The 11,082-nt window shown below is 42.3% G+C and overlaps 1 protein-coding gene across 1 annotated transcript; it reads left to right on the top strand.

The window, feature by feature from the left end:
• Positions 1–3,436: 3,436 nt before the first annotated feature.
• LOC142261427 (uncharacterized) lies at positions 3,437–10,711 on the top strand. Its single transcript, XM_075332114.1, has 3 exons — positions 3,437–3,508; positions 5,348–5,448; positions 8,794–10,711. The coding sequence occupies exons 2-3, from the start codon at positions 5,370–5,372 to the stop codon at positions 10,287–10,289; spliced, it is 1,575 nt and encodes a 524-aa protein (XP_075188229.1). The 5' UTR covers positions 3,437–3,508; positions 5,348–5,369; the 3' UTR covers positions 10,290–10,711.
• Positions 10,712–11,082: the final 371 nt, after the last annotated feature.

Here is an 11,082-nt window from a genome sequence, read left to right as displayed (position 1 = left end):
GTACAACGCTGGGGAATTAGCCGTAGGGAATTGCAAAGTGCACCGCTTGACATCAACGGGGGAACCGGTCCTTTGAAACCTACAGGAGTCCTGTCCTAGGTGGCTGCTCACGCGATCGACAATCCCACATGGAGATCACAGCCGCCGGACCAGCGCTAAATTACAACTCCTCCTCTGGGATGGACGGTCCCGTGAATACGATGCCGGTGACTCACCAGCCCTTCAGGCAAGCGTTTGATAGATGCAGACAAATCCCGGATTAGCTGCAGCAGCCCCGTGAGCTCCACATGGAGAGATGAGAGTCAGGGAAAAAGAGAAAAAAACACGGTATGGCTGCGCTGCTAGAGATAAAGATAGGGTGATGGTTTTAAGGATTTTAATGATTTTAATATATGTATGGTGCCACAACGCGTTTCAGGGATGCATATTCCCCCTTCCTCAGGTAGCAATAATCATACAAACTGATATGCCTTATATACATGTAGTTAGAAGGTCCCCACACCCCTTAATTGATTTAACACTTAATGTGATGAATAATTAGAGAACGATCAATCAATTACAGGGTTTGTAGAAGCCTTAGCCGACAAAAAACAATTGCATATATTCATATTGGACAGCAATATTAAATGAAATATGTATTAATTATAAAGTAAGATTCTACACATAAAGAAATAAATAACAAATATCGATTTTAGTAATATACCATAAGTAGCACTTTTTGCAAGATAAATGCAATAATTGAAAAAATTAAGAAATGTAAACAAATGTGAAAAAAATAAGAAAAAGATAAATAAATCTACTCTTTCCGGATCCAATATTATTATATATTTCTATTGTTATTTATAACCTATATTATATAGGTTATATAGGTTATAAATAACAATAGAAATATATAATAATATTGGATCCGGAAAGAGTAGATTTATTTATCTTTTTCTTATTTTTTTCACATTTGTTTACATTTTTTAATTTTTTCAATTATTGCATTTATCTTTCAAAAAGTGCTACTTATGGTATATTACTAAAATCGATATTTGTTATTTATTTCTTTATGTGTAGAATCTTACTTTATAATTAATACATATTTCATTTAATATTGCTGTCCAATATGAATATATGCAATTGTTTTTTGTCGGCTAAGGCTTCTACAAACCCTGTAATTGATTGATCGTTCTGTAAGTATTCATCACATTAAGTGTTAAATCAATTAAGGGGTGTGGGGACCTTCTAACTACATGTATATAAGGCATATCAGTTTGTATGATTATTGCTACCTGAGGAAGGGGGAATATGCATCCCTGAAACGCGTTGTGGCACCATACCTATATTAAAATCATTAAAATCATTAAAACCATCACCCTATCTTTATCTCTAGCAGCGCAGCCATACGGTGGTTTTTTCTCTTTTTCCCTGACCAAACATGTATGAAATAAGGGACAATGCATAAAAAATACCGCAAACACGCAATAATCAGAGAAGAATGTCATTGCGCTCGTGGTGCGGACAGCGTCAGAAAAAACACAGCATTTACGCTACATGTGAACGCGGCCTCAACAACACATTTTTATTACATTTTTTTATGGGTTTTAATAAAGAAAAATAATAAATTGCGCCATTTTTTTCTGCCATTTACCGATCCCCATAAATAATCTGATCGCTGCGTTGTTCGGGTCGTTGCGATTACAGGGAAATAAATATGTCCATGTGATTTGCTGATTTGTGATGTTTATTATTTTATTAAAAAAAGTAATAAAATTACATTCTACTTTTTTTTTTTTTTTTTTTTTAGTACTTTTATTAGAAGAAGAAAAACCCTCTTTTCTTCTCCCTCTAGAATACAGGAGATAGAGACGCTGCTGTACAATGTCCTGTGAGAGGCTGCATTGTAGGTCCATTTATGTAAAATCATTTATCTATCTATCCCTCTATCTATCCCTCTATCTATCCCTCTATCTATCCCTCTATCTATCCCTCTATCTATCCCTCTATCTATCCCTCTATCTATCCCTCTATCTATCTATCTATCTATCTATCCTCTATCTAATATATTTTTATCATTTATCTATCTATATATCTATCTATCATGTCTGTATTTATCATATATCTATATATATCCCTCCATCCATTCATCCATCCCTCCATCCATTCGTCCATCCCTCCATCCATTCGTCCATCCCTCCATCCATTCGTCCATCCCTCAATCCATCCCTCCATCCATTCGTCCATCCCTCCATCCATTCGTCCATCCCTCCATCCATTCGTCCATCCCTCCATCCATTCGTCCATCCCTCCATCCATTCGTCCATCCCTCCATCCATTCATCCATCTATTCATCCATTCATCCATCCATTCATCCATCCCTCCATCCATCCCTCCATCCTTTCATCCATCCCTCCATCCCTCCATCCATTCATCCATCCCTCCATCTATTCATCCATCCCTCCATCCATTCATCCATTCCTCCATCCATCCATCCCTCCATCCATCCATCCATTCATCCATTCATCTATCCCTCCATCTATTCATCCATCCCTCCATCTATTCATCCATCCCTCCATCTATTCATCCATCCCTCCATCTATTCATCCATCCCTCCATCTATTCATCCATCCCTCCATCTATTCATCCATCCCTCCATCTATTCATCCATCCCTCCATCTATTCATCCATCCCTCCATCTATTCATCCATCCCTCCATCCATTCATCCATCCCTCCATCCATTCATCCATCCCTCCATCCATTCATCCATCCCTCCATCCCTCCATCCATTCATCCATCCATTCATCCATCCCTCTATCCATTCATCCATCCCTCCCTCCATCCATCCATCCGTCCTTCCATTCATCCATCCCTCCATCATCCCTCCATTCCTCCCTCCATCCCTCCATTCGTCTCTCCCTCCATTCGTCTCTCCCTCCATTCGTCTCTCCCTCCAGCCGTCCCTCCCTCCAGCCCGTCCCTCCCTCCAGCCCGTCCCTCCCTCCAGCCGTCCCTCTATTCATCCCTCCCTCCATTCATCCCTCCCTCCATTCATCCTTCCCTCCCTCCATCTATCCCTCCCTATATCCATCCCTCCATCCATCTTTACAGCTGGATAATCTGCTTCTGGTTTCTCAACTGCAATACAGAGGTCAAGATAACCAAACTTCCTATGCTTTTCAATAAAGGCAGTGCGCCTGCGCAATAACATCACCGTCACTCACAATTTGAAGTGTCCGGTGATAGTGCCACTGCGCAGGCGCAAGATTATGGGCGGCTACTTGGATGACGCTGGTGATGAAAATGTCATCACCAGCGTCATCCAAGTACCCGCCCATAATCTCGCGCCTTCGCAATAAGATCACCGGCGCTCACTATTTGAACAGTGCTCAGTCCCGCGATAGTGCCCCTGGGCATGCGCCCATGTGCTCGGGATCCTTTGCAGAGCGGACGGATCCTGACCCTGAGGTGGGGAAGATTCAGCTTTTCCTCATTAGTTATAGAGCTGAGGTCACACTGGATTTTGGGGTAAGAAATAAAAGTGTCTCCTGTCACTACTGGGGGCTACAGCTCGTGTATATATCACAGGGAAGGTGCTGAAGCTGCAGCACAGTGCTGTGGAGGCTTCCATAAGGAAGGGGGGATATGGGTGGTTACACAGGGCAGGGGGCGATGCTGCATATTGGGGGGCTTACACTGGGCGATGCTGCATGATGGAGAGGCTGCACGTTTGGGGGGGCTCGCAGGGGGAGAGGCTGCACATTGAGCGGGGCTCACAGGGGGGAGAGGCTGCACGTTGAGGGGGGCTCGCAGGGGGGAGAGGCTGCACGTTGAGGGGGGCTCGCAGGGGGAGAGGCTGTACATTGAGGGGGGCTCGCAGGGGGAGAGGCTGCACGTTGAGGGGGCTCGCAGGAAGAGAGGCTGCACGTTGAGGGGGGCTCGCAGGGGGAGAGGCTGCACCTTGAGGGGCGCTAGCAGGGGGGAGAGGCTGCACGTTGAGGGGGGCTCGCAGGGGAGGAGAGGCTGCACGTTGAGAGGGGCTCGCGGGGGGGGGAGGCTGCACGTTGAGGGGGGCTCGCAGGGGGGAGAGGCTGCACGTTGAGGGGGGCTCGGAGGGGGGAGAGGCTGCACGTTGAGGAGGGCTCGCAGGGGGAGAGTCTGCACGTTGAGGGGGGCTGCCGGAAGGATGAATGGGGGCACATCTAGGGTGTTTAAATCCAGTGAATAAAGACCACAATGTGTGTCAATCAGTGACGTTTCGGTCCTTCCTTGGACCTTTATCAAACTCACACTATAAAGATACAAAAGAAAAATACAAAGTGAATATTCTCTCAAAGGTACATGAATATTAGAGCAAACATCATACATATTACTTGTGGAAAGATACATAGAAAAGATTTATCTATATAACAGAAAATGGACACAATTGGAACATGGCCAAGTCCCCAGCGGCTGCAAACTCCCATAATATTCACTTTGTATTTTTCTTAAGTGTCTTTATAGTGTGTTTGATAAAGGTCCAAGAAAGGACCGAAACGTCACTGATTGACACACATTGTGGTCTTTATTCACTGGATTTAAAAAATAAAAAAATAGTTTGAATATTTTGAGTGCCAGATTTATTTCTTCACTTTATTTTGATTTCATGTCAGATAGTGAGAAAAACCTGCAGATGTGTCTGTATAGAGAGCGGAGGGAAAAACCTGCAGATGTGTCTTTATAGAAAGTGGATGGAAACTTGTTTTTCTTACCGACTCCTCAGCCCTGGTGTGGAGGACGTCACTGTGGAGGTATCATACAGTGCTTCTATTATACATTATGGGGCAGTTATAGGGGAATCTTTGGGCTTTAAGAGGAAAATTACTTTGTAAGAGCTGTAAAGTTGTGAGAGAGGTTCTTATATGACCCAATTAAATATTAATTACATTTTTATTTTTTGGGGGAGGGGGTACCAATTAGAACTTCCGCTATGGGGTCCCATGATTTCTATGAACACCTCTGTTCACCCCCTTAAAGAAAAACAATTGAATAAAACTAATTTTCCTCCAAAAGACTTTCAAAAATGCAACATTGTTAAGTAAACTAATTCTCAAATGACGGAAAAATAAGCATTAGGGCGTCCAAATTGTGAAGACAAAAGAATGAAGGAAATCCCAATGTCATAATGTACCACACTAAGTGGACCCTGCCACGTCTGCTTCTATCCCCAGAACTGACTCTGGGGCAGCACGGGGGATATAGGAGGCGTAGAAGCCATGCATCAATTGGTCTCAGGGGCCACACGGCTCTGGTAGCAGAAGCGTCCATCTAGAACCTTCCACATGACTTTTCCTTCTGTCCGTGACTTTTACAATATTTATTTTACAGCTTTGAAATTCAGAGAAAAGATATGCAGAACGCTGCAGACACAATGGAAAAAGGAGAAATGGATGTGCGGAGTGATGAACGGAGTAGAAACCTTTCCACAGGTAACCCTCCTCAGTGAAGCGTCACCATTAAATAACAGAGAGAACAGTCACATTCCCAGCTGCAAGGAGAAAATGAAGTTACATTCTCCCTGATGCCGCTCGTATACAGTCACCGATGCAGTGCGGGAAACAGTAACACTTACCGCTCACAGGCTGTCAGCCAAGGAACAAGAGGGTTGATTACTGTGCGCCCACTATCTAGTGAGTGGTGACTGTTTCAACCTCTCCCACTGTGCTGGTGACTGGAAGTGAGCAGCTGCTGGGAGAATGTAACTGCATTTTCTCCTTGTAGTTACTGTGTCACAATCTCTTTGCTGTCTTAGACACAGTGAGTGACAATTTTGCCTCTCTATGGAATCAGGCTGTGCTAAGCTGTTAGATTGTTGAGCGACAGCTCAATTCAATAGGAAACTGAGAGGTGCTTGGTTTCTTCAGGGGTTCCCTGTTCTGAGTGATCAGTTACTTAGCTGAGCAGTCAGCCCCCAAACAGAGGGTATCACGGAGGTGCAAAGGTAGCTGGAGCCAGGACCCCAAAAATGGCCCACAGACTAGGGTTCCTTATCCCAGAGATAGGCTTGATGGTATCCAGGTCTGGACCGCCAGTTTAACCCTAACTCCTGTCCAAACCCTGATCTAACATCCCCTCTCCCACCACCTGGGGTGGAGATGCAAACTCCACAAATGCCACAGACACAGAAAAAAAACAAAACTCATACACACTTCACACAAACAGGAGACACAGTACGGAGGGAATAAAGTATAAGGAAGGAAATAAATGTACAACGGGAAACTTCCACACCACTCAAACAGCAGTATACTGGTCACCAAGAATAGGATCGCCAGAAAGACAGACTCTCAAACCTTAAATAGGGAGAAGACAGGTGTATATAAATTAGCCTTCTGAGTCTCAAGGAGCCATACACCACTCCACAGGAATTAACTCAGGACTGGAAAGCAGTGGAAAAGACTCAGCTGAGGCTGAGCAACTAAGATCAGGTTGCCTGTGAACAGGTCCGACGCCACAGCGGCACCCCGCGAATGTGGGCCTGAACACCACATGACACGGGACCTTGGTTATCTGTGCTCTGATCTATAGCTGCCAGATTTTGGACCTCCTCTTACCATTCATTTGCCCTAATCCACTATGCTCCTTATGTTCTGATCCCAGACCTGACCACGCCTTTGTCTTTCCCCTTAGTTCACGGCATGCTCTCTTTGTATCTGACCCCAGAACATTTGATAACCCTGCCTCACGGCTTGTCCATGCAGTGACTAGCGTCACACACTGTTCGAATAAACCAGATAGATATCATTTAACTGCTAGGTACTCAGATTACCACTATATCTGCAGGTAAATAGTGTTTTTGTAGCTGCCAGATTTTCTTCAACCCCCTTCTCGATATGTAACATATTATTAGATCCTATTACTTCTTGCGGGCTCAGAAGCTGAGTTTCCATTATTGCCAGCATATGATGTCTGAGTTATTCAGTGGAGGTAAGCTTCACCCACTGCTGTTAACTTTCAATCTTTGACAGCAGCATTCGCAGCACGCAACCAATGAGGTACAACGTTCCACATATCCAACGCCCCCAGCAACATTTATCATTGGGTAAGTATGGGTCGCCATAATAGCTGGGGGTCTGCTAAAGACCCTTGCCCTATTTAGGAGTACGCCTATGATCTCCACACCTAGATACATTCCTTCAGTGGTGTAGATTTCAAAATGAGATAATTTGTGGGTTGTGATTCCACTGTTTAGGCACATCAAGGGCATTACAAACGTGACATGGCATCCTCTATTTCAGCCAATTTTGTTCTCCAAAAGTCAAATGGTGCTCCTTCCCTTCCGAGTCCTGGGATATCGGCGTACACACAAGAAATTGCACAACAGAATTATATGGTCCATTTTCTCATTTTAGGCCCGTTTCACACGTCAGTGAAAAACACAGACGTTTTTCACTGGCGTGTAAAACACGCACATGTCCCTGCGTGTGCCGAAAATCACGGGACACGTGGGTTGTCTAAGTGCAATCCGGGCTCCGTTCTCCGTGGCCCGTGATTGCACTTAGAAATCAACTCACCTGCGCCCGCTCCCGCTCTCCATGGTGCTGATCGCTCCCGCGGTGCAGCATCCTGCCGGCGGTGACCTCCGCAGCAGTTGCTTCCGGGTCGGCTGTGTCGCGCATAATGAATATGCGCGACAGTAATCAGCCAGCTTAGAAGCAGCAGGGAGGACGGGCTGCAGAGGACATCGCTGGACGCCGGGTGAGTTAAAATGTTTATTATTTTAAATGCACGTTTTTTTACACCACTGCGTGGTCCGTGGGACATCAGTGATGCCAGAAAAAAATGGACATGTCTCCGTGCAGCAATCACGCACACACGGGTACGCTGCATGGAGACACGTGCAGTGAAAAATCACTGACGTGTGAGCAAACCCATTCATTATAATGGGTCTGCGTATGTCAGTGATTCTGGTACGTTTAAAAAAAAGCACAAACGTACCAGAATCACTGACGTGTGAAAGAGGCCTTACCCTTGGGAAAACTAAAATTTGTGGTTAAAGCAACACTTTTGTGTTGTGTTTTATTTTTTTCCTTCCACATATTTTTAATTTCTGTAACGCATTACTGCTGTAGGAATATTACAAAAAAGGGATAAATACATAGCTAATGTGAAAAATGAGTAAAAAGACATAGGCATTGCATTACTGCTTTAGAGATATTTGCAAAGAGAGATTCTTAGCTTTTGTATTGGCCAATCCATGTGAGCCCGATTAATCTCGACAAGTTGATCTCATTATATTGGGAACCTAACCTTAAATGCCTCTATGTGTGATTAAAAATCTGCATGTCTGGCAGATAGGTTCCTGACTAAATAAGATGGTGGACAGACCCTGGCTATAGGGCAGAGTGCTTGGTCAGGTGCTTGTCAAGGTTATCGGGCTCACATGGATTGGTCAGTACATAAGCTAAGAATCTCACTTAACAAATATCACTAAAGCAGTAGTGCAATGCCAATGTCGTTTTACTCATTTTTCTCATTACCTGTGTATTAATCCCTTTTTCTATTATTTCTACAGCAGTAATGCAATGCCAAAGTATCCTTATATTATTGAGTGCCACTGGATATGCTTTTGTAGATATGTTTTATTGAAAGTCGTTTTGAGCACTTCGAAGGGTGCAGTTTTTAAAATGATGTCATTTTGGGTATTTTCTGTCACACAGGCCTTTTAAAGTAGAACACTACATACTTTGGAATTTATATACATTTATGTGTGTCTATGTGTATGTTTGAGGTTATATTATTTAAAAGCTTTATAACTTCAATTTTATTTATGGCAGATGACGGTACCAGGAGTTCAACACAGAAAGCTCAGTGCAGTGAAAGTCACAAAGGAGAGAAGCCATATTCTTGTTCAGAATGTGAGAAATGTTTTGCTAAGAAATCAAATCTCATTACACATGAGAGAATTCACACGGGAGTGAAGCCATATTCATGTGCAGAATGTGGAAAATGTTTTGCTCTGAAAGCAAATCTTATTAGACATGAGGTAATTCACACAGGAGAGAAGCATTATTCATGTTCAGAATGTGAGAAATGTTTTGCTGACAAATTAAATCTTATTACACATGAGAGAATTCACACAGGAGAGAAGCCATATTCATGTTCAGAATGTGAGACATGTTGTGCTTCCAAATCAGCTCTCATTGCACATGAGAGAATTCACACAGGAGAGAAGCCATATTCATGTGCAGAATGTGGAAAATGTTTTGCTCTGAAATCACATCTTATTAGACATGAGGTAATTCACACAGGAGAGAAGATTTATTCATGTTCAGAATGTGAGAAATGTTTTGCTGACAAATCAAATCTCATTACACATGAGAGAATTCACACAGGAGTGAAGCCATATTCATGTTCCGAATGTGGGAAATGTTTTACTTTGAAATCAAAACTTGATAAACATTTGAGAATTCACACGGGAGTGAAGCCATATTCCTGTTCAGAATGTGAGAAATCTTTTGCTTGGAAATCAGCTCTCATTACACATGAGAGAATTCACACAGGAGAGAAGCCATATTCCTGTTCAGAATGTCAAACATGTTTTGCTTCCAAATCAGCTCTCATTGCACATGAGAGAATTCACACAGGAGAGAAGCCATATTCATGTTCAGAATGTGAGACATGTTGTGCTTCCAAATCAGATCTCATTACACATGAGAGAATTCACACAGGAGTGAAGCCATATTCATGTTCAGAATGTGACAAATGTTTTGCTCGGAAATCATCTCTTGTTAAACATGAGAGAATTCACACAGGAGAGAAGCCGAATTCATGTTCAGAATGTGGGAAATGTTTTGCTCGGAAATCATCTCTTGTTAAACATGAGAGAATTCACACAGGAGAGAAGCCGTATTCATGTTCAGAATGTGGGAAATGTTTTTTTCAGCAATCACATCTCATTAGACATGAGAGAAGTCACACAGGAGAGAATTCATATTCATGTTCAGAATGTGGGACATGTTTTGCTGCAAAATCAAATCTTATTAGACATGAGAGAATTCACACAGGAGAGAAGCCATATTCATGTTCAGAATGTGGAAAATGTTTTGCTCTGAAAACACATCTTATTAGACATGAGGTAATTCACACAGGAGAGAAGATTTATTCATGTTCAGAATGTGGGAAATGTTTTGCTGCAAAATCAAATCTTATTAGACATGAGAGAATTCACAAAGGAGAGAAGCCATATTCATGTTCAGAATGTGGGAAATGTTTTACTGCAAAATCAAATCTTAGTACACATGAGAGAATTCACACAGGAGTGAAGCCATAGTCATGAATATAATGCCTGTTTTAGTAAATATTAAGACTTTTACTACCTGTTAATAAGGAGTTTATTTTTATGTCATTACAGTTGTGTACTTTTTATGATGGATCATTTACAAACTATTCATCTTTTTACACTTTTTTTAATTTTTGATGGAGAGAAAAAACTTTTTTTTTTGTTATAGCCAAGTTGTACGCTTTATTCATCCATTTGTGTATTGCTTGAATGAGAGAAGAATTCATTTTGTTAAATCTACACTCCATTTTGTCTTTGTGTAAGAGCCTGTACTGTGTCTCCCCTGGTGTAATACAACAGAGACCCCTCTGTTTACTTTAGATAAGGGCTTGTATAGTTTCAGTTTCTTTGTTAAAAGTGAAGTTCAGGAATGTAAAACTAAAAAGTTTATATAGTCTTATATAAATGAGTAACCATGATGTAATCTTTTATTTGTTTATTTGTTTGAGACAAAGTGAGAGCTACTCCTGATACTTTATTGTCTCAGAGGTGCGTCTCCTATACATACATGCATGCATGCATACATACATACATGATCTCTCTATAATTTAATTTAATTAGGACTACACACACAAAATCTTATGTCCCATGCTGAATGGCGACAACAGGATCTGGTGTCTAATCAGTGACCCACTCCTCCTGAGAACCGCTCATCCAACCACCTTGTCTTCCTCAGAAAGGCAACTCAAGCTGTATCAAAAGGTAAGAAGTTTATTCTTACAATATTCGAATTTGATGCACAGACAATTTTGCAAATTTTCCCACCTGCAAAGAATGGAGAGGG

Source organism: Anomaloglossus baeobatrachus, unplaced genomic scaffold (assembly GCF_048569485.1).
Source record: "Anomaloglossus baeobatrachus isolate aAnoBae1 unplaced genomic scaffold, aAnoBae1.hap1 Scaffold_219, whole genome shotgun sequence".
NCBI lineage: Eukaryota > Metazoa > Chordata > Amphibia > Anura > Aromobatidae > Anomaloglossus > Anomaloglossus baeobatrachus.
Note: the sequence above shows the minus strand (reverse complement) of the source record. Positions and strands in the feature narration are given on the sequence as shown.

Coding starts and splice junctions, on each gene's coding strand:
- LOC142261427 (XM_075332114.1), top strand. CDS start 5,370: ATGCAGAACGCTGCAGACACAATGGAAAAAGGAGAAATGGATGTGCGG. Junction 5,449..8,793: donor GAGTAGAAACCTTTCCACAG/GTAACCCTCCTC, acceptor TATTTATGGCAG/ATGACGGTACCAGGAGTTCA.